General features: G+C 42.0%; 1 protein-coding gene across 1 annotated transcript in view; it reads left to right on the top strand.

The window, feature by feature from the left end:
* LOC120049478 (neurexin-2-like) overlaps positions 1 to 23,657 on the top strand; it is a 57,998-nt gene extending 34,341 nt beyond the window's left edge. The window contains exons 5-7 of the mRNA XM_038995743.1: positions 10,884 to 11,057; positions 23,432 to 23,595; positions 23,649 to 23,657. Coding sequence (XP_038851671.1) covers positions 10,884 to 11,057; positions 23,432 to 23,595; positions 23,649 to 23,657 — 347 coding nt within the window. The remainder of the gene's footprint in view (positions 1 to 10,883; positions 11,058 to 23,431; positions 23,596 to 23,648) is intronic.
* Positions 23,658 to 24,857: the final 1,200 nt, after the last annotated feature.

The raw sequence follows: 24,857 nt of genomic DNA, 5'->3' as shown, positions 1-24,857 counted from the left end.
TTCGTGAGCCTGTTGGTGTCTGACTTGATGCACCAATACCTCTTGCCGTGCGGCAGCAGAGAAAATAGTCTATGGCTTGGTTGGTTGTAGTCTTGAACAATTTTCCGGGCCTTCTGTTCACACAGCTTGATATAGAGCAGTGGAGGCTGCTGAGGGGAGGACGGCTCATAACAATGACTGGAACGGAATATATGGAATGGCATCAAACCATGTTCCACTCATTCCTCTCCAGCAATTCCCACGAGCCTGTCCTCCCCAATTAAGGTGCCACCAACCTCCTGTGATATAGAAGTCCTGGATGGCAGGGAGCTCAGGCCCAGTGATGTACTGGACTATCCGCACAACCCTCTGTACCGCCATGCGATCGAGGGCGGTGCTATTGCCATACCAAGCAGTGATGCAGCCAGTCAATATGCTCTCATTGGTACCGCTGTTGAGGGCCCATGCCAAACTTTTTCAACCTCCTGAGGGGGAAGAGGCACTGTCGCCCTTTCTTCACGACTGAGCGTGTGTGTTTGGACCATTTCAAGTCTTTAGTGATTTGGACACGAGGAACTTGAAGCTGTCTACCTGCTCCATGTGGACGTGGGTCTAGGGTGTCTGGGATAGTGGAGTTAATATGTGCCATAACCAGCCTCTCAAAGCATTTCATGATTACAGAAGTGAGTGCTACAGGGTGGTAATCATTGTGGCACGAAGCCTTAGAGTTCTTAGGAACAGGAATGATTGTAGTCATCTTAAAACATGTGGGGATTACAGACTGGGACAAGGAGATGTTGAACACTTCCGTGAATATGCCTGCTCTGAGAACATGCTCTGGAATACGGTCGGGGCCCGCAGCCTTGTGGGTGTTGACCTGATTAAAGACCATTCTCACGGCGGCCTCGGAGAGTGAGATCACCCAGTCCTCTGGGCTGGTGACGGCCCCCTGGGTCGATGGTGTTGTTGTCAAAGCGTGCATCAAATGCATTGAGTTAGTCTGGTAGAGAGGAGTCGTTGGGCAGATCACGGCTGGTTCTTCCTTTGAAATCCGTAATGAATCCACCCCTGCCACATGCGGCTGGCGTTGGAGGCTGTGTAATAGGACTCCACCTTGTTCCTTTATTGTCCCTTTGCTTGTTTGATGACTCTGCCGAGGTCATAGTACCTTCTTGTACTTGTTCCTGTCGTTGGCCGTAGCATCAAGGTTGTCTACGATAGCTCTGTGTGCGGTAGCCCTGTTCTTTAGTTTAGCGCCAACCTCTGTGTTAATCCAGAGCTTTCGTTTGGGGAAGCAGCAAACCCTCACCGTGAGTACAACGTCGCCGTCGGTACAATGTCTGCATTTTCTAATGAAGCCGGGGATGGAGGAGGTTAGCTCGTCAACGTTATCGGCTGTCTCGAAACATATTCCAATCAGCGCTAACAAAGCAGTCCTGTATTATAACCTCTGATTCTGGTGACCATGTCTCAACAGAGCAAATCTGTACTTCCTGTTTCAGCTTCTGCTTGTACAGAATCATAATCTGATTTGCCGGATGGCAGGCGAGGGAGGGTCTTGTATGCTTGCTTGTGGGTAGAATAGCAGTGGTCTATGACTTTATCGCCCCTAGTGGCGTTGGAGAGGTGTTGATGGAAGTTGGACATCACTTGGCTTAGTGACGCAAAAATTTAAATTGCCGGCAACCAGAAAGGCAGCTTCTGGTTGTAGGTTTTCCTGCTTGTTTATAGCCTTGTACAGTTCATTAACTTCTTATGTGTCACGTTCCTGACCTTATTTCCTTTGTTTAGTCTTTGTTTAGATGGTCAGGATGTGAGCTGGGTGGGCATTCTATGTTTTGTGTTTCTATGTTGGGTTTATTGTTTGGCCTAATATGGTTCTCAATCAGAGGCAGGTGTTTGTCATTGTCTCTGATTGGGAACCATATTAAGGTAGGCTGTTTTCACTGTTTGTTTGTGGGTGATTGTTCCTGTTCGTGTGTTCATCTGTTCTGTGTTCCCATGTTCAGGACTGTAGCGTTTTCGGTTCCTTCTGTCAGTTTGTTGTTTTTGTTCGTCATTTAAATATCCTAATTAAATTATGGATTATCATCACGCTGCATTTTGGTCCTCCTCTCTTTCACCCGAAGACAGCCGTTACATTATGGATCCCTTCACGCGCCAATCCCTTTAGCAGGATCAATTTGACAACACCCAGTGAAATTGCAGTGCGCCAAATTCAAAAAAAGGAAATGCTCATAATAAGAATTCATAAAGCATACAAGTGTTATACATCGGTTTAAAGATGAACTTCTTGTTAATCCAGCCGCAGTGTCAGATTTCAAGAAGGCTTTATGGTGAAAGCAGACCATGTGATTATCTGAGGACAGCACCCAGCATACCAACACATGAAAATCAGATTTCAACCAGGCAGGTGCTGCACAAAAGTCAGAAATAACGATATAATTCATGCCTTACCTTTGAAGATGTTCTTCTGTTGGCACTCCAAAATGTCCCATAAACATCACAAATGGTATTTTTGTTCGATAAATTGCTTCTTTATGTCCCCAAAATGTCAATAATTGATACATTTAAAACGGGAAATACTGTGCTCAATACCGGACGAAAACAAAGTGAAGCACGTTCCAGGTCGCGTGCACCAAAACATTAGAGTGCACCTGACACATGGAAAGAACAGGGCTACTTCTTAATTTCTCAAAGAAAAAACATCAACCAATTTCTAAGACTGTTGACATCTAGTGGAAGCCATAGGAACTGGAATTATAGGAATTAGAAAACTAATGGAAAACAGATTGTGCTCAAAAAATGTTTTCCCTGGATGGGTTGTGCTCAGGGTTTCGCCTGCCAAATCAATTATGTTATACTCACAGACATTATTCAAACAGTTCCAGAAACTTCAGATTGTTTTCTATCCAAATCTACTAATAATATGCATATCCTAGCTTCTGGGCCTGAGTAGCAGGCAGTTTACTTTGGGCATGCTTTTCATCCGGACGTGAAAATACTTCCTCCTTAGCCCAAAGAGGTTTTAAGCTCAAGCTTGTTATTTTTATTGTCCTGAGGTGGAATGTATACAGGGTCGACAGTTCAACCGCTCTGGAATTAGCACACCGGTTGGTGTTGCTGAAGAGGCAACCCCCCCCCCCCCCCCCCCCCTCCGATTTCCCCGACTCCACTGTCTTGTCTGCCCACTTGAATGGAGAATCCATTGAGTTGGATAACCGTGGGGGGTGTCTTGTCCGAGAGCTATGTTTCTGAAAAGCAACACATTTTGCTGTTCCGAGAGTCTCATTGGTAGCAAATCCGCGATCGGAGGTCCTCCATCTTATTATCAAATGGCCAGTAGAATGGAGGGAAGAGGTGGTCGGTTTTCCCTTCGCCTTAATCTCACCAGGATCCCCCCTCTCTTGCCTCTGTAACGCCGCCGTTTCCTCTTGTGTAGCCTGAAAATTGGATCGGAATTACACAGAGCCCAGGGCAGATGAGTCGAAGTTGAAAGTAGATGCCCTAATTGGGGTAAGTAACTGCCGATCTGATGTTCAAAAGTTATTTTACTATCGCTCGCGAAGGGATACAGAGAGGGAGAGAGGGGGGAGAGAAAGAGAGAGATCACTAATTACCACAGACCAATTACCAATCCAATGAAGGGACCAAGGGAGGAACGCAGCTGGAACGGGACCCACAATACCCCACACAGGTCTACTGGAACTTAGCCAAGGGACAAATAATGTGTTTGTGTGTCCTAGTGTGTGTGTTTGTTTGTGCTCAATCTTGCAAAACAAGACAAAAACAGCTATTTGGCATATTTGCTACACTTAATGGGTATTTTTTCTCAATGGAATGCATTATAGCCAGCCCACTGACTCTTCAAAATGCTAACTGCTAACTTTTATACAACTGCATTGTGTGCACTTTTTAGAGTACCTCCAGCAATAAAAACTCATATTTGAGAAGTGATTTTGCTTCTCTTAAAATCTGAGGGCATCATTCAGTTCTACAGCTAATGAATCTACAGTATTGATTCAAATGCCTTACAGCCTTGACTGCGGCATATTAAGTGTCAAACACACATTAGTTTTAGGAAGAGGACTGTGAACCATCATTTACTTATTCAATTACTCTGACAGTTCTTTCACCTAGTGGGCTTATTTCTTCTCTCATGCCAAAGATTCATATTTGGGTCACTTTTATGAATGTACTCTCCAGAGTTTTGCTGAATTTATACACACAAAGGCTGCCTGTGGCACTGCATTCTGTTTGCAAGGATTGCCCTTTTAGCCAGTGGTTCCCTGGGAAATAAAGACCACAATAAATGTTTCATTTCAATGGGACTTCCTGGTTTAGATAAAGGCTGATGATAAGAAATGCCAGGAGCTAAATAGAGTTGTTTATTCTTATTGCACTTGCATCAAAGGAGTGTTGATGCACAGATGTTTCATCATTTAGTTTGGCAGTCACATCAAAGCTCTCTAACACAGAATAATGATACATTTAAATGGAAAAAATTATTGTACAACAAGTTGATCAATAAATAAGCTTCTGGAACGAATACAATGGTTATTACTTTACATAGTACAATTAAATACAGTAAACTTTAATAATACCAATCTTCAATAACTGTCCATCTCGGGCTTGTCCATAAAAAGCCCTCACCTCTCCAAAGACAGTGTTGTGTGAATTTAAGAGCTCACAAAGCAATATGGACATGAACACAGCTCTGTGTCTGCATCAAACATCAATCCCAATCTATACCCTATTCTCTCATCCCCTATAACTCTCTGCCATGAATCAATTATGGAGACATGTTACACTTTATTCCATAACCGTGAGCATTCTGTCAAGGTGGATGGAACTCGTTCCCAGGAGTATACCACTAACAGCTGGTTCGAAATTTCACTCCTCTGTTCCAATACATTATGATAACCAGTGTTTACTGGCAGACTACCTGAACAAACAGCTGTTGGGACGTGACAGTCCTGTCTGCTCCAATAGCAAGTGCGGCTGCCAGCATGTGAACTTCTCAAGTCTCAAAACTGGACAGACACGAGACAGAGAGAGAGAAATCATTTAGTAATGTGCTGGAAAATCATTGTTTTATCATCACATGTGAGCGGGTAATGCCTCACCCCAACTGGCGGGGTGGTTTTATTCGGCCTCTGAAGTTTTCTGAGCAAAAATGATTTCCATTGTTGGACATAAGACTGTAAAAACACAAGGAAATCAGCTCCAAGCGATTTGAATTTTGGAAATCTGCTCCCAAATATTCCCGTAACTTCAACCGTTCTTCCAAAATGTTTGATTATGTATAATATCTGTCGGTCATCTAGCAGTAGGAATGTGCTAAAAAATGTCAGCATGTTAAATAAATATGAGCAAACATCTGCTGTGTTAGGCATTTTGCTACCCAAAACCATTTTTTTTTGTTATCACATGCAAGCGTGTAGAGCAGGTTACCCAACTGGCAGGGTGGTTTATTTGGCCCCCAAAGTTCTCTGAGCAAAAAAATTATATTCATATCTATATATATTACACTGAGTATACCAAACAAGACAAACATATTTTGCCCTCAGAACAGCTTCAATTCGTCAGGTCATGTACAAGGTGTTGAAAGCGTTCCACAGGGATGCTGGCCCATGTTGACTCCAATGCTTCCCACTGTTGTGTCAAGTTGGCTGGATGTCGTTTGGGTGGTTCTTGATACACACAGGAAACTGTTGAGAGTGAAAAACCCAGCAGTGTTGCAGTACTTGACACAAACCGGTGATCCTGGTACCTACTACCATACCCCGCTCAAAGGCACTTAAATCTTTTGTCTTGCCCATTCACCCTCTGAATGGCACAGAGACACAATCCATGCCTCAATTATCTCAAGGATTACTAATCCTTCCTTAACATGTCTCCTCCCCTTCATCTACACTGATTGAAGTGAATTTAACAAGTTACATCAATAGATTGTTGGACATAAAAGACAGTAAAAAACACCAGGAAAGAGATTTTAAGTTGGGAAATCTGTTCCGGAGTATTCTCATGTTTAGCCTAAAAGAGAGTCACTATCATATACACGTGATGGTATACAAATATAAGCAAGGTTTGAAATGATTAAGTTTTAGTAAAATATTAAGTATGTTTGGACTTCTTGTGGTCAATTTGCAGTATTCAAATTATTTGTATTTACAGTGCCTTCAGAAAGTATTCACACCGCAAACTTTTTCCCCATTTGGTTGTGTTACAGACTGAATTGAAAATGTAATACATAGAGATTTTGTTGTCACTGGTCTACGCACAATACCCCATAATGTCTAAGTGGAATAATGTTTTTCGAAATATGTACAAATTAATAAAAATTGAAAAGCTCAAATATCTTGCATCAATAAGTATTCAACCCGTTTGTTATGGTATGCCTAAATGAGTTACAGAGTAAAAACATGCTTAACAAGTCACGTAATACGTTTTATGGACTCACGCTTTGTGCAATAATAGTGTTTAACATGATTTCGAATTAATACCTCATCTCTGTACCCCACAAATACAATTATCTGTGAGGTCCCTCAGTTGAGCAGTGAATTTCAATTACAGATTCAACCACAAAAACCAGGGAGGTTTTCCATAGCCATGCAAAGAAGGGCACCTATTTGGTAGCTGGGTAAAATATAAAAAAGCAGACATTGAATATCTCTTTGAGCATGGTGAAGTTTTTAAAATAAATGTTTACTTTATTTAACCAGGTAGGCCAGTTGAGAACAAGTTCTCATTTACAACTGCAACCTGGCCAAGATAAAGCAGTGCGACAAAAACAACAACACAGAGTTACACATAAACAAACGTACAGTCAATAACACAATAGAAAAATCTATGTACGGTGTGTGCAAATGTAGAAGAGCAGGGAGGCAATAAATAGGCCATAGAGGCAAAAATAATTACAATTGAGCATTAACACTGGAGTGATGTGCAGATGATGATGTGCAAGTAGAGATACTGGGATGCAAAAAAAGCAAGAGGATAAATAACAATATGGGGATGAGGTAGTTGGGTGGGCTTTTTACAGATTGGTTGTGTACAGGTACAGTGATTGGTAAGCTGCTCTGACAGCTGATGCTTAAAGTTAAAGAAGGAGATATAAGACTCCAGCTTCAGTGATTTTTGTAATTCGTTCCAGTCATTGGCAGCAGAGAACTGGAAGGAAACGCGGCAAAAGGAAGTGTTGGCTTTGGGGATGACCAGTGCAATATACCTGCTGGAGCGCGTGCTACGGGTGGGTGTTGTTATCGTGGCCAGTGAGCTGAGATAAGGCGGGGCTTTACCTAACAAAGACTTATGGATGACCTGGAGCCAGTGGATTTGGCGACGAATATGTAGTGAGGGCCAGCCAACAAGATCATACTGGTCGCAGTGGTGGGTAGTATATGGGGCTTTGGTGACAAAACGGATGGCACTGTGATAGACTACATCCAGTTTGTTGTGTAGAGTGTTGGAGGCTATTTTGTAAATGACATCGCCGAAGTCAAGGATCGGTAGGATAGTCAGTTTTACGAGGGTATGTTTGGCAGCATGTTATTAAATACAAGTCATTAAATACACTTTAGATGGTGTATCAATACACCCAGTCATTACAAAGATACAGGCGTCCTTCCTAACTCAGTTGCCAGAGAGAAAGGAAACTGCTTAGAGATTTCACGATAAAGCCAATGTTGACATTTAACAGTCACAGAGTTGAATGGCTGTGATATGAGAAAATTGAGGATGGATCAACAGCATTGTAGTTACTCCACAACACTAACCTAATTGACAGAATGAAAAGACGGAAACCTGTACAGAATATAAATACTCCAAAAAGTGCATCCTGTTTGCAAAAAGGAAATAAAGTAATACTGCAAAATATGTGCCAAAGCAATTCACTTTTGTCCTGAATATAAAGTGTTATGTTTCGGGAAAATCCAAACCAATACATTACTGAGTACCACTCTCCCTATTTTCAAGCATAGTGGTGGCTGCATCATGTTATGGGTACGCTTGTAATCGTGAAGGACGGGGGAGTTTTTCACAATAAAAAATAAACATAATGAAGCTAAGCACATGCAAAATCCTAGAGGTAAACCTGGTTCAGTCTGCTTTCCACCAGGAACCACTTACTAGGGAGTTAATTCACCTTTCAGCAGGACAATAACCTAAAACACAAGGACAAATGTACACTGGAGTTGCTTACAAAGAAGACAGTGAATGTTCCTTAGTGGCCAAGTTACAGTTTTGACTTAAATCTACTTTAAAATCTATGGAAAGACCTGAAAATGGTTGTCGAACAGTGGTCAACAACCAATTTGACAGAGCTTGAAGAATTATTTTAATAATAATGGGCAAATGTTGCACAATCCAGGTGTGAAGGTCTTAGAGCCTTACGCAGAAAGATGCTTCTACAAAGCATGGACTCAGGGGTGTGAATACTTATGTAAATTAGATATTTCTGTATTTCATTTTCAATACATTTGCAAAAAAAAAAAAAGGCTTCACCTTGTCATTATGGGGTATTTTGTGTAGATTGGTGAGAAAAAAATATATTTAATCCATTTTGAACTGAGGCTGTAACACAACAAAATGTGGAATAAGTCAAGGGAAATGAAAACTTTCTTCAGGCGCTGTATGTCTCAGCCCCCCTACCATCCGCACAAGAAGAAATTCTGTTCAGAAGTGTTCTGCAGTTGTCCCCATAGGGAGGACCCTTTGAAGAACCCCTTTTGGGTTCCATGTAGAACCCTCTGTGTAAAGGGGTCTTAATGGAACAAAAAGGGGTTCTTCAAAGGGTTTGAAGAATCCTTTTCGGTTCTAGACAGCACCTTTTTCTCGTAGGTGGGAAGTGATTCGGCGTGCGCTGCTCTCCTTCAACCTGATTGTTGTCAGTGAAATATTAGACTACATCACCAAAGACAGAAAATAAATAATATGGTAGGGTGGTTAGGAAAATAGTGTTCAATTCTAATTATGGCTGAATAATAAATGGTTTATTCTAATTAGTTGGTATTTCAGTTAGGCAGAAGCCCAGGTTAATATTCAGTCACCAAAAACAGTGTAAATTTCACCTTGATGAGGCTGTCTTTATATGCTGACTCTGATGCAATGCTACCAGACTACACGTTTTCCTTTCCTTCAGAGCAGGATTCACATTCTATTTGAAAAATTGAGCCAACAACAACATTGTTGAGATTTACATGATGTTTTTCATTGTGGTTTCTACACAGTCAATTAGGCTTTAAATGCCCATTACATTTCTTCAGTTCTATAGTCAATTATAAACTGGGTGGTTCAAGTCCTGAATGCTGATTGGCTGACAGCTGTGGTATATCAGACCGGGTAATTACTTTGGCTACCAGTTTATAATAGCAATAAGACACCTCGGGGGTTTGTGGCATATGGCCAATATACCACGGCTAAGGGCTGTTCTTATGCACAACGCATCGCGGAGTGCCTGGACACAGCCCTTAGCCGTGGTATATTGTCCATATACCACTCCCCCTCGTGCCTTATTGCTTAAGTATAGCCTACCTTTTCAGCCAGCTGCCAGCACATGAAACACTCAAGAATCAGATGCAATAACATGACCGTTTTTGCAAGTGCAAACTCTCTCTGAGTTTTATTATTGGGCTGATCATTTCTTCCTTCAGGCCAGTAACATTCACCTGTAAAATGACCCTGAATCTCAAACTTGACTTGTGATGGAAGACCACACATACAGTGAGACTTGTGATGGAAGACCACACATACAGTAAGACTTGTGATGGAAGACCACACATACACTAAGACTTGTGATGGAAGACCACACATACACTAAGACTTGTGATGGAAGACCACACATACACTAAGACTTGTGATGGAAGACCACACATACACTAAGACTTGTGATGGAAGACCACACATACACTAAGACTTGTGATGGAAGACCACACATACACTAAGACTTGTGATGGAAGACCACACATACACTAAGACTTGTGATGGAAGACCACACATACAGTAAGACTTGTGATGGAAGACCACACATACAGTAAGACTTGTGATGGAAGACCACACATACAGTAAGACTTGTGATGGAAGACCACACATACAGTAAGACTTGTGATGGAAGACCACACATACAGTAAGACTTGTGATGGAAGACCACACATACACTAAGACTTGTGATGGAAGACCACACATACAGTAAGACTTGTGATGGAAGACCACACATACACTAAGACTTGTGATGGAAGACCACACATACACTAAGACTTGTGATGGAAGACCACACATACACTAAGACTTGTGATGGAAGACCACACATACACTAAGACTTGTGATGGAAGACCACACATACACTAAGACTTGTGATGGAAGACCACACATACAGTAAGACTTGTGATGGAAGACCACACATACAGTAAGACTTGTGATGGAAGACCACACATACACTAAGACTTGTGATGGAAGATCACACATACAGTAAGACTTGTGATGGAAGACCACACATACAGTAAGACTTGTGATGGAAGACCACACATACAGTAAGACTTGTGATGGAAGACCACACATACAGTAAGACTTGTGATGGAAGACCACACATACAGTAAGACTTGTGATGGAAGACCACACATACAGTAAGACTTGTGATGGAAGACCACACATACACTAAGACTTGTGATGGAAGACCACATACACTAAGACTTGTGATGGAAGACCACATACACTAAGACTTGTGATGGAAGACCACACATACAGTAAGACTTGTGATGGAAGACCACACATATAGTAAGACTTGCCATGTAATACAGTTCTTGTCATCATCCTGAGAAATCTCACCCTGGAGATTCTGCAATGCAAGTGTGAATTAATGCTGGACAGCTTTTTTAATATTGCTGTTTGGTTGTTGTCCACTCCAGGGGAGCTGTACATCGGTGGCGTGGGGAAGAGCATGTACAACAGTCTGCCCAAGCTGATCGCGTCCCGGGACGGGTACCAGGGCTGCCTGGCCTCAGTGGACCTCAACGGGAAACTACCAGACCTGATCGCAGACGCCCTCCACAGGATGGGCCAGGTGGAGCGAGGCTGCGACGGTGAGTTGATGCTCGCACACAGAGGTGTCATAGGGTGCACAAGGGCACATACCCCCTCCCCCCCTCAGACTTGTCCTATTTCTTTTTTACATTTCTGATGTTATATTCATTATTAAACTTAATTTTGAAGCCCACATTTTATCAGATTTGTTTATAAAAAGATCTGTCAGCTGTATTATTCCTAGTAAGTGGTTCCTTCCTGTAACACGGAGCAAAGATATACAGTTGGTCAGATTCCACAGCCACAAAGTCAAAATTGTCAGGACTCGCAGAAGTAATGTTTGTAAATGAAAATGAGCTATGTAGCCTAATGATTCCTTCCTGATGAATAAATAACATTAAAATGTTTTGCTGTTTCTCTGTAATACTAGCCACCTAACAATTGTATGACGTTGGCTTTAGCTAGCCAGCTAGAGAGGTTCCCAATCTCTCGACCTCTTTACTAGCTACCAAGCCATTTCCAGCGTATTAATCACGTTAGAGTAGCTTGTCTAACTATCTTAGCTGGCATGCCTGCTGGCAAGGTTGGTAGACTTTAGAAAAGCAAACAAGAACTAAATGTACTGAATAAGACTCACATTCCTTTCAATCTTTTACCAATATTTTAGCAGAGAAGCATTTTAGTTTCTTTATTAAAAGAACCACCAGTCAGGAAGATACAGACAGATCATATGATATGATATATGATATGATATGATATGTAGAAAAATACTTGGTGTTAATGTAATCTTGCACTTTGTGATAATATCATGATATTTGTGTATACATTTTGATGCCATGATATGTGCCTGTATTGATGATGTGCGCTACGATCCCATGTACCGTGTTGTAATGTGGATGTAATATTCTCGGTGTGTTAGTGCAGTATATTCAGAATGACACTCTCATTAAAATGACAAATGAACAGATAAGGAGGTATGCTTAGATAACCTACGCAGAAAAATAGACATATTTGTTTTTACATCGTATTATGCATGATGATTATGGCTCTAGATTGCAGGTGTTTGAAAAAGTCAAAATCCTCTGACCTCCATCCCCACGTTTTTTACTAGGTATCCCCCTTTCCCTTTCCTTTTATACCTCTGCTAAGATAATAGGTGCATGAATTCCTCTACACACACACACACACACACACACACACACACTTGGCTTTCACCCAGGCAGCCTCATCAGTCTTTAACATCCCATCTGTTCTCTTCCCAGTCTTATCATATACAAGAGCTTCTGAAGGTGGACTCCTGCCGTAACTCATAGCTCCTTCTTCGGCAGTAATAGCCAGAATATACAGTTAGACCCCACCCTAAGACTCAGTGCCCAGAGCATTCTTTACAGTCTCCTCTCCACTGTATATCCAGTCTATTGCACCATAAAACCTACGGGAGGTATCTCTGCCTCTAATGTTATTGTCGGTAGCTAATCTTAACCACCCTGCAGCGCTCACTGTAGCATAGACTTATCAATCCTCCATTTGGAAGGGACTCAGCTTTTTGACAGCGGGATGCTGGACTGGGTGACGTCACCAGTGTTTTGGCGGCTCTCTGGCGGCTAGTTAATTGTGTTTGTGACGCCTGCAGGCTGTAACGGCAGCGGTGTTCATACTGTCTGTGGCGTGTGGCGTCAAGAGAGCGCCACTGATTTCCCAGAGGTCCCGACACCGCTTGGTGTTTAAATGCAAACACAGCCACCTCTGCCAGCCAGCCTGGCTTATTACCTGCCTAAAGTTATACGGTGCAATTACGTCCTCCTTAACAGAGATCTAAAACTGCATTAGGCTATCACATCTACTCCCCTGAACTCTCAAATGGCTGGTAGTGAGAGGTAATCAGTGATTGAAAAGTACCTAATTGTCAAACTTGAGTAAAAGTAGATACCTTAATAGAAAATGATTCAAGTAAAAGTGAAAGTTACCCAGTAAAATACAACTTGAGTAAAAATCGAAAAGTATTCGTTTTAAATACAGTATACTTAAGTATCCAAAGTAAATGTAATTGCTAAAATATAGTTAAGTATCAAAAGTTAAAGTATAAATAATTTCAAAATCCTTATATTAAGCAAACCAGACGGCACAATTTTCTTGTTTTTTTAATAGACGGATAGCCAGGGACACGCTCCAACACTCAGACATTATTTACAAACGAATAATTTGTGTTTAGTGATTCCAGCAGATCAGAGGCAGTAGGGATGACCAGGGATGTTTCCTTAAAAACTTCTACTTGGTACTCATCCCGGATCCGGGAGCACCCTCATCAGTAAAAAAGCTGACTAGCATAGCCTAGCATAGCGCCACAAGTAAATACTAGCATCTAAATATCATGAAATCACAAGTCCAAGACACCAGATGAAAGATACACATCTTGTGAATCCAGCCAGCATTTCCGATTTTTAAAATGTTTTACAGGGAAAACACAATATGTATTTCTATTAGCTAACCACGATAGCAAAAGACCCAACCGCATATTTTCACCATTTTTTTACTGCATAGGTAGCTATCACAAATTCGACCAAATAAGGATATAAATAGTCACTAACCAAGAAACAACTTCATCAGATGACAGTCTCATAACAGATTTATTGTATAGCATATGTTTTGTTCGAAAAATGTGCATATTTCAGGTATAAATCATAGTTTTACATTGCAGCCACCATCACAAAATCTCACCAAAGCAGCTAGAATAACTACAGAAACCAACGTGAAATACCTAAATACTCATCATAAAACATTTATGAAAAATACAAGGTGTACAGCAAATGAAAGACAAACATCTTGTGAATCCAGCCAATATTTCAGATTTTTTAAGTGTTTTACAGCGAAAACACAATATAGCATTATATTAGCTTACTACAATAGCCTACCACACAACCGCATTCATTCAAGGCACGTTAGCGATTGCGAATAAACCAGCAAAAGATATAAATTTTTTCACTAACCTTCTCAAACTTCATCAGATGACAGTCCTATAACATCATATTACACAATACATATATGGTTTGTTCGAAAATGTGCATATTTAGCGGAACAATTCATGGTTAAACAATGTGAATACGTAGCCAAACTGCACAAAATTATCCGGATATATTTCTGACACTCACATCATCTAATCAAATAACTAATCATAAACTTTACTAAAAAATACAGGTTGGACAGCAAATGAAAGATACACTAGTTCTTAATGCAACCGCTGTGTTGGATATTTAAAAATAACTTTAGTACGACATACAGCTTACGTTATAGCGAGACAGCGCCCAAAATCTGGAGGAATAAACGTCAAAACATTTGACAGAAATACGAAATAACATCATAAATTGTTCCTACTTTTGATGATCTTCCATCAGAATCTTGTACAAGGGGTCCTTTGTCCAGAATAATCGTTGTTTGGTTGTAGAATGCCCTCTTCATCTGTAGAACGCTAGCAAACGCTAGCCATGCGGCACAGAAGTGTAGTGGAAGGCGTATGCAGTGCATGTAGACCCATAGATTCCATGCAAATTGATAGGCTGACCCTGGAACAGAGCCCCCGATTTCAGATTTCTCACTTCCTGACAGGAAGTTTGCTGCAAAATGAGTTCTGTTTTACTCACAGATATAATTCAAACGGTTTTAGAAACTAGAGAGTGTTTTCTATCCAATAGTAATAATAATATGCATATTGTACGAGCAAGAATTGAGTACGAGGCAGTTTAATTTGGGAACGATTTTTTACAAAGTGAGAACAGCGCCCCCCCTATTGAGAAAAGGTTTTAATAAGTATGTGAATTGGACCATGTTCCTGTCCTGCTAAGCATTCAAAATGTAACAAATAGTTTTGGGTGTCAGGGACAATGTATGGAGTCAAAAGTACATTATTTGCTTTAGGAATGTAGCGAAGTTAAAGTAAACGTTTTCAAAAATTCAAATAGTAAAATAAAGTACAGATATCCTAAAAGTAGTGCTTAAAAATATTTTTACTTAAAGTACTTTTCACCACTGGAGGTAACGGTAGGTTCCATAGCATCATCAACTACTCTCCTAACGGAAACACTCACAGAGCCTGGTATTAAAAATCAATAGAAAGTTGAAATCTAATAGAAAATTACTACTCATAGTGTAGCCTTGTGGCAGACTGGGTTGTTCTTCCATTGTCATGGCAAACATCTAGGGCTATGGCATGACAATAAGACAACAAATTACATAGGAGTTGGCAAAAGCACACACAGATCCCCAACTGGACTATACCGTATGTCATGCACATTCTAACAGTAGTCAGCCCCTCTGAGCTGTATGTCGGCAGGGGCAACTTGCTCTCCTGTAGCTGCCTGACTCCACTGATCCCTTCCTACAACAGCGGGAGCAGAGAACGACTGTCCACTCTGTGTTCCTAACTATGCTGAGTTGCTGACTCACGTCTGGGATTTGGGAGGAAGACAGAGGTGGAAGAGATGGAGGGCAAGAGGAAGGGAGGGAGGAGGGAGGAAGGGAGAGAGAAGGGAGGGGGAAGAAATGGAGAGGCACGGAGACAGAGGGAAACGGAAAGAGACAGGGAGACGGAGAGAGGGAAGGGAAGGGAGGGAGGGAGAGAGAGAGAGGGAGAGAGAAAGTGGAAGTGGAAGAAGGGGGAGTTGGAGGTACCCAGATGTGTCATTCTCTCTCCAGCTGTTAGCTCCAGGTACAGTAGTCATGTCAGTGTTAAGGTGGGTTACACAACAATATTGTTAGTGCCCTAGCAGATAATATGCTGCTCAGTCATCCAGCTCCTTTAATAAGACAGAGCTACAGCTTTTAACAGAAGGGGGTACACTACATGACCAAAAGTATGTGGAACGTCAAACATCTCATTCCAAAATCATGGGCATTAATATGGAGTTGGCCCCCTCTTTGCTGCTATAACAGCCTCCACTCTTCTGGGAAGGCTTTCTACTAGATGTTGGAACATTGCTGCGGGTACTTGCTTCCATTCAGCCACCATAGCATTAGTGAGGTTGGGCACTGATGTTGGGCAATTAGGCCTAGCTCACAGTTGGCGTTCCAATTCACCCCTAAGATGTTCGAAGGGGTTGAGGCCAGTCAAGTTCTTCCACACCGATCTCGACAAACCATTTCTGCATGGACCTTGCTTTTTGCATGGGGGTGTTGTCATGTTGAAACAGGAAAGGGCCTTCCCCAAACTGTCACAATGTTGGAAGCACAGAACTGTCTAGAATGTCATTGTATGTTCTAGCGCTAAGATTTCCCTTCACTGAAGCTAAGTGGCCTTACAGTTGGCAGTATGTATTGGGGCAGGTAACGCTCTCCTGGCATCAGCCAAACTCAGATTCATCTGTCGGACTGCCAGATGGTAAAGCGGGATCACTCCAGAGAACGCATTTCCACTGCTCCAGAGTCCAATGGCGGCAAGCTTTACACCTCTCCAGCCGACGCTTCACATTAAATGATGATCTTAGGCTTGTGTGCGGCTGCTCGGCAATGGAAACACATTTCATGAAGCTACCGACCAACAGTTCCTGTGCTGACCTTCCAGATGCAGTTTGGAACGTGGTAGTGAGTGTTGCAAACGAGGACAGGCGAATTTTAGCACTAGGCGGTCACGTTCTGTGAGCTCGTGTGGCCTACCACTTTGCGTCTGAGCCGTTGTTTCTCCTAAACATTTCCATTTCAAAATAACAGCCCTTACAGTTGACCGGGGCAGCTCTAGCAGGGCAGATATTTGACGAACTGACTTGTTGGAAAGGTAACATCCTATGACGGTGCCACGTTTACAGTCACTGAGCCCTTCAGTGAGGCTTTTCTACTGCCAATGTTTGTCTATAGAGGTTGCATGGCTGTGTGCTCAATGTTATATACCTGTCAGCAACGGGTGTGGCTGAAATAGTCTAATCCATGAATTTGAAGGGTGTCCAGAAACATTTGTCCATACAGTGCATTCGGAAAGTATTCAGACCCCTTGACTTTTTCCACATTTGTTACATTCCAGCCTTATTAAAAAATGTATTAAATAAAAAATGTTCCTCATCCATTTACACAGGACACCCCATAATGACAACGCTAAAACAGGTTATCGCAGGAATACCTTATTTACATAAGCACTCAGACCATTTGCTATGAGACTCGAATTTGAGCTCAGGGTCATCTGGTTTCCATTGATCATCATTGAGATGTTTCTACAACCTGATTGGAGTCCACCTGTGATAAATTAAATTGATAGGACATGATTTGGAAAGGCATACACCTGTCTATATAAGGTCCCACAGTTGGCAGTGCATGTCAGAGCAAAAACCAAATCATGAGGTCGAAGGAATGGTCCATAGACCTCCAAGAAATGATTGTGTCGAGGCACAGATCTGGGGAAGGGTACCAAAAAAATTCTGCAGCATTGAAGGTCCCCAAGAACACAGTGGGCTGCATCCTTATTCAATGGAAGACGTTTGGAACCACCAAGACTCTTCCTAGAGCTGGCTGCCCGGACAAACTGAGCAATCGGGGGAGAAGAGCCTTGGGTGACCCAGCCAGAGCCCAGACTTGAACCTGATCAAACATCTCTGGAGAGACCAGAAAATAGCTGTGCTGCGACGCTCCCCATCCAACCTGACAGAGCTTGAGAGGATCTGCAGAGAAGAATGGGAGATTCTCCCCAAATACCGGTGTGCCAAACTTGTAGCTTCATACCCAAAAAGACTGGAGGCTGTAATCGCTGACAAAGGTGCTTCAAGAAAGTACTGAGTAAAGTGTCTGAATACTTATTTAAATGTGATATTTCAGTTGTTTTTATTTCATACATTTGCAAAAAAATCGAAGAAACCGTTTTTGCTTTGTCGTTATGGGTTACTGTGTGTAGATTGATGAGGGGAAAAAAACATTTAATCAATTTTAGAATAAGACTAAAGTAACTAAATGTGGAAAAAGTCAAGAGGTCTGAATATTTTCCGAATGCACTGTATAGTGTATTTGAATGACACGTTTACAAATATACTGCTCACACCAAATACAAGGCATCTCAATGACAAGTTTACAAATCTACTGCTCACACCAAATACAAAGCATCTCAATGACAAGTTTACAAATCTACTGCTCACACCAAATACAAGGCATCTCAATGACAAGTTTACAAATCTACTGCTCACACCAAATACAAGGCATCTCAATGACAAGTTTACAAATCTACTGCTCACACCAAATACAAGGCATCTTAATGACAAGTTTACAAATCTACTGCTCACACCAAATACAAGGCATCTGAATGACAAGTTTACAAATCTACTGCTCACACCAAATACAAGGCATCTCAATGACAAGTTTACAAATCTACTGCTCACACCAAATACAAGGCATCTCAATGACAAGTTTACAAATCTACTGCTCACACCAAATACAAGGCATCTCAATGACAAGTTTACAAATCTACTGCTCTGTAACGGCGTTCTAGATCTTCCTCCTCCTCAGACGAGGAGAGGAGAGAAGGATCGGAGGACCAATACGCAGCGAGGTATGATGACATAATGTAATTTATTGAAAGACGAACACGAACACGAAAACACTTGGAAAATTACAAAATAAGAAAACGACGTAGACGAAACCTGAACATGGAACTTACATAACTACACGCAGAACTCACGGACAGGAACAGACTACATCAAACGAATGAACAGCCAAAACAGTCCCGTGTGGTGCACATACACAGACACGAAAGACACAGGAGACAACCACCCACAACGAACACTGTGAAACAACCTACCTAAATATGACTCTCAATTAGAGGCAAAACGCAAAACACCTGCCTCTAATTAAGAGCCATACCAGGCAACCCTTAAACCAACATAGAAACAGAAAACATAGAATGCCCACCCAAACTCACGTCCTGACCAACTAACACATACAACAAACTAACAGAAATAGGTCAGGAACGTGACATGCTCACACCAAATACAAGGCATCTCAATGACAAGTTTACAAATCTACTGCTCACACCAAATACAAGGCATCTCAATGACAAGTTTACAAATCTACTGCTCACACCAAATACAAGGCATCTGAATGACAAGTTTACAAATCTACTGCTCACACCAAATACAAGGCATCTGAATGACAAGTTTACAAATCTACTGCTCACACCAAATACAAAGCATCTCAATGACAAGTTTACAAATCTACTGCTCACACCAAATACAAGGCATCTCAATGACAAGTTTACAAATCTACTGCTCACACCAAATACAAGGCATCTGAATGACAAGTTTACAAATCTACTGCTCACACCAAATACAAGGCATCTCAATGACAAGTTTACAAATCTACTGCTCACACCAAATACAAGGCATCTGAATGACAAGTTTACAAATCTACTGCTCACACCAAATACAAGGCATCTCAATGACAAGTTTACAAATCTACTGCTCACACCAAATACAAGGCATCTGAATGACAAGTTTACAAATCTACTGCTCACACCAAATACAAGGCATCTGAATGACAAGTTTACAAATCTACTGCTCACACCAAATACAAGGCATCTGAATGACAAGTTTACAAATCTACTGCTCACACCAAATACAAGGCATCTGAATGACAAGTTTACAAATCTACTGCTCACACCAAATACAAGGCATCTCAATGACAAGTTTACAAATCTACTGCTCACACCAAATACAAGGCATCTCAATGACAAGTTTACAAATCTACTGCTCACACCAAATACAAGGCATCTGAATGACAAGTTTACAAATCTACTGCTCACACCAAATACAAGGCATCTCAATGACAAGTTTACAAATCTACTGCTCACACCAAATACAAGGCATCTCAATGACAAGTCTACAACTTCTTACTCAAAAGGTTGTAAACTAAATTCTAAACTATACACCATGGTTGTTGTTGTTGCAGCAGCTGATCAATAGTGTGTAACACTGTGATAATATTGTGATTGACTTCAATAATAATTATAGCAACATGTTTAATTAGAGACTCTAGTGTTCATGTATTAAGATCTGATTGATGGAGTAATCACAGCAGTGGGCAATTAAAACATGAAGTGATAAAATGACGACATCTCATTTAAAGTGGCCATTTTGGAATAACATTGAGAAAATGACTGGCGCTCCTATGAATTTCAAAGTTTTGGTTTAATTGGTCTGCTCTTAAGACGTGTAAATAGTAACATGTTTAGTTTATCTTTTGAAATAAATTACTGTGCATGCTTTGTAAGTGTATTTGACTAATTGATTTTATAATAAGTTCGTTCTCCCTAAATTGTCTGTCACTTTTCTGTCCAAAATATCAAGCTTCTTTTAATTGATCATCTTAAATAACTTATTTTTAGATCACCGGCCAGTGAACAAAAAAACTATAATCTAAGTCAGGTTTATGATTGAATTAAAAACATATTTGCCTGTTGAATAATAAATTAAGCTTTCATTACTTGTTTTTTTAATCACATACCAAATGCAAGTGACATGGAAGGTCTAGCTGTTAATTATCCAGCTATGGTTTTCTATGGGTCATTGGTAATCTGAAGCATCAGCAGGTATTAATGGGTTTAATAACAGAGGCGCAGTTGTTTTGAATACCTGCTGGCTAACATTCAATTCACTTATCACTCTAATGTGCTCGGAACTCCGCTGAGAAATTACAATAGTTGCTTTTTCTAATTGGAGAATTTTAATGAGCACAGCCATCCATGTCATTGTTAAGTAAGTCCCCTTTCTCTTTCAACTCGGTTCGACCCAAACCTTCCCCACTCTTTCAACATTAAAATCAACTAATATGACTCCCAGTTAAATGACTGCCTGGAATTCAGGTTTAAACCCAGAATAAATATTAAATTCAGTTTAAGACTTTTTGACCAATGTTGATGAAATCAGTATGGACCAAATAACCCGTGTTATGGATATGATTACAGTTAGTCCCCTATATTCCCATATTGACAAAAACAGGTCTTTATGTAATTACATTTGACGTTTTAGTAGCAGACGCTCTTCTCCAGAGTGACATACATTACATGCATTGAACCTGTTCCCCTTGAGTACCCTACAGAGGATTACAGTTTGCCCACATTGACAAAAAGCAGTATAGATGTATATATTGACACCTTCAAATCAAATCAAATCAAGTGTATTTGTCACGTGCGCCGAATACAACAGGTAACATTTCACCTTACAGTGAAATGCTTACTTACAGGCTTTAACCATCAGTGCAATTTTTAAGTAAAAAAAAGATATTAGATGAACAATAGATAAGTAAACAAATAAAAACAGCAGTAAAAAAAAATAACAGTACCGAGACTATAAAAGTAGCTAGGCTATATACAGGCACCGGTTAGTCGGGCTGATTGAGGTAGTATGTATAGTACATGTAGGTATGGTTAAAGTGACTATGCGTATATGATAAACAGAGAGAAGTAGTAGTGTAAAAAAGAGGTTGGCGGGTGGTGGGTGGCGGGACACAATGCAGATAGTCCGGGGAGCCAATGTGCGGGGGCACCGGTTAGTCTGTACATGAATGTATAGTTAAAGTGACTATGCATATATGATAAACAGAGTAGCAGCAGCGTAAAAGAGGAGTTGGGGGGGGCACACAATGCAAATAGTCCGGGTAGCCATTTGATTACCAGTTCGGAGTCTTATGGCTTGGGGGTAAAAACTGTTGAGAAGCCTTTTGGTCCTAGACTTGGCGCTCCGGTACCACTTGCCATGCGGTAGTAGAGAGAACAGTCTATGACTGGGGTGGCTGGGGTCTTGGACAATTTTTAGGGCCTTCCTCTGACACCGCCTGGTGTAGAGGTCCTGGATGGCAGGCAGTTTAGGCCCAGTGATGTACTGTGCCGTACGCACTACCCTCTGTAGTGCCTTGCGGTCAGAGGCCAGGCAGTGATGCAACCATTCAGGATGCTCTCAATGTTGCAGCTGTAGAACCTTTTGAGGATCTCAGGACCCATGCGAAATCTTTTTAGTTTCCTGAGGGGGAATAGGCTTTGTCGTGCACTCTTCATGACTGTCTTGGTGTGTTTCGACCATTAAGGGTTTGTTGGTGATGTGGACACCAAGGAACTTGAAGCTCTCAACCTGCTCCACTACAGCCCCGTCTATGAGAATGGGGGCGTGCTCGTTCCTCCTTTTCATGTAGTCCACAATCATCTCCTTAGTCTTGGTTACGTTGAGGAATAGGTTGTTATTCTGGCACAATCGTTATTATGTCTCGTCATTGTCCGTGATCAGGCCTACCACTGTTGTGTCGTCTGCAAACTTAATGATGGTGTTGGAGTCGTGCCTGGCCATGCAGTCGTGGGTGAACAGGGAGTACAGGAGGGGACTGAGCACGCACCCTTGAGGGGCTCCAGTGTTGAGGATCAGCATGGCAGATGTGTTGCTACCTACCCTTACCACCTGGGGGTGGCCCGTCAGGAAGTCCAGTATCCAGTTGAAGAGCGAGGAGTTAAGTCCCAGGATCCGTAGCTTAGTGATGAGCTTTGAGGGCACTATGGTGTTGAACGCCGAGCTGTAGTCAATGAATAGCATTCTCACGTAGGTGTTTCTCTTGTCCAGGTGGGAAAGGGCAGTGTGGAGTGCAATAGAGATGGCATCATCTGTGGATTTGTTTGGGCGGAATGCAAATTGGAGTGGGTCTAGGGTTTCTGGGATAATGGTGTTGATGTGAGCCATTACCAGCCTTTCAAAGCACTTCATGGCTTTGGACGTGAGTTCTATGGGCCTGTAGTCATTTAGGCAGGTTGCCCTTCTTGGGCACAGGGACTATGGTGGTCTGCTTGAAACATGTTGGTATTACAAACTCAATCAGGCACATGTTGAAAATGTCAGTGAAGACACATGCCAGTTAGTCAGCACATGCCCGGAGCACACATCCTGGTATTCCATCTGGCCCCGCAGCCTTGTGAATGTTGACCTGTTTAAAGGTCTTACTCACGTCGGCTATGGAGAGAGTGATCACACAGTCATCCGGAACAGCTGATGCTCTCATGCCTGCCTCAGTGTTGCTTGCCTCGAAGCGAGCATAGAAGTGATTTAGCTCGTCTGGTAGGCTCTTGTCACTGGGCAGCTCGCGGCTCTGCTTCCCTTTGTAGTCTGTAATTGTTTGCAAGCCCTGCCACACAAGACGAGGGTCGGAGCCGGTGTAGTACGATTCAATCTTAGCCCTGTATTGACGCTTTGCCTGTTTGATGGTTCGTCGGAGGGCATAGCAGGATTTCTTATGAGCTTCCGGGTTAGAGTCCCGGACATTGAAAGCGGCAGCTCTACCCTTTAGCTCAGTGCAAATGTTGCCTGAGCCTTAGGATTTATGAAAGCCTTAGGATTTATGATTACAGTTATTTTCCAATGTCCTCACATACATTGACATACAACAAATGTGTGAGTGTTGTACAATGACCTTGTTCTCCATCCAATCCCCCCAGGACCTAGCACCACCTGTACGGAGGACTCCTGCTACAATCAGGGGGTGTGTCTCCAGCAGTGGGAGGGCTTCTCCTGCGACTGCACCATGACGTCCTATGGAGGCTCCTTCTGTAGCGACCGTGAGTACAACATCGCCGTGCTGGGTTGTGTGAAGGTTGTGAAGGTTGTGTGTAGGTTGTGTAAGGGTTGTGTAAAGGTTATGTATGTTGTGTAAAGGTTGTGTGAAGGTTGTATATAGGGTGTGAATGTTGTGTGAATGTTGTGTGAATGGCTAAGGGCTGTTCTTAGGCACACCGCAACACGGGATCAGCATTCAGGGCTCGAACTACCCAGTTTATAAATGGGTATAGACTACTTTCAGTTGCAGGTAATATACAGTATGTCGTGTTTGGTTTGAAGTATCTTTTGGGTCTGTGTTTGATAGCTCTCTGGTGCCTTCCTAGTGGACACATTAAGATATGAATGCTTGTTAGTATGAGAGGCTCATTTGGAGTGAGTTAGCATTCTATCCATATCCCCCACAGGCTAAATTAATCTAGAACACGGCCAGAGGGATAAGGTCCAAGGTTCATAGAGCAGTGGGTTTACTTTGTTAGCTTATTAAGGAGTTAAACTCAGATCCATATTGACCTCCTCTTATCTTGCCTCTGATGAGTTTGAGGGTAGAATAATTGGAGGAGAGGGGAAGAGAGGCACGCCGATGCCTATGCTCTCCTAGTTCAGCGAAGTGTCAGTGGGGCTATTAGTGAGTTTAATATCCAGATTTATTTTTAAAGATTGGAGAGATTGGTGTTTGTGGTGCTGAGCTCGGCTGAGATGCCCAGAAGCGGCCTGTGTGTGTGTGTGTGTGTGTGTGTGTGTGTGTGTGTGTGTGTGTGTGTGTGTGTGAGTGTGTGTGTATGTGTGTGTGTGTGTGTGTGTGTGTGTGTGTGTGTGTGTGTGTGTGTGTGTGTGGGTAGAGAGAGAGAGAGAGAGAGAGCAATCCCTCCAGCAGCCAGCCCCAAAGTCTCTACACATTTACCAACAACCATAGTATCTCCTAGAGATCAAGCTCGTTCTATAGCAATTGCTACCACCTGACGTAGCACCCAGTAAAACCAATGTATCATACCAACTACAAAGTCTATTCGCCATCTGCCTAACCAAGGGAATATCGACATTGACATTATCTTGTCTAATGGTATCCTCTGTAGTGTAGAGCTAAAATGACTTAACCGGTGACTGAAGAGTGAGGACTAACACAGTTCTACTGACTGTCTAATGGCAGACTTTCATCAATCAGCAGCTTCCAACAGAGACGCAGCACACTAAGTCACTGGACCTCTGCGCCTAGCTAATAGGCCCCTATCCCTTTAGTTTACTGACCATTGCTTTTGCTGTTGCCGAACATTCTCAAAAATAATCAGCCACAATTAGGATCACTTT

The sequence above is a fragment of the Salvelinus namaycush genome, chromosome 6 (assembly GCF_016432855.1).
Source record: "Salvelinus namaycush isolate Seneca chromosome 6, SaNama_1.0, whole genome shotgun sequence".
Classification (NCBI taxonomy): domain Eukaryota; kingdom Metazoa; phylum Chordata; class Actinopteri; order Salmoniformes; family Salmonidae; genus Salvelinus; species Salvelinus namaycush.
This window is presented reverse-complemented; position numbering and strand designations above follow the sequence as displayed.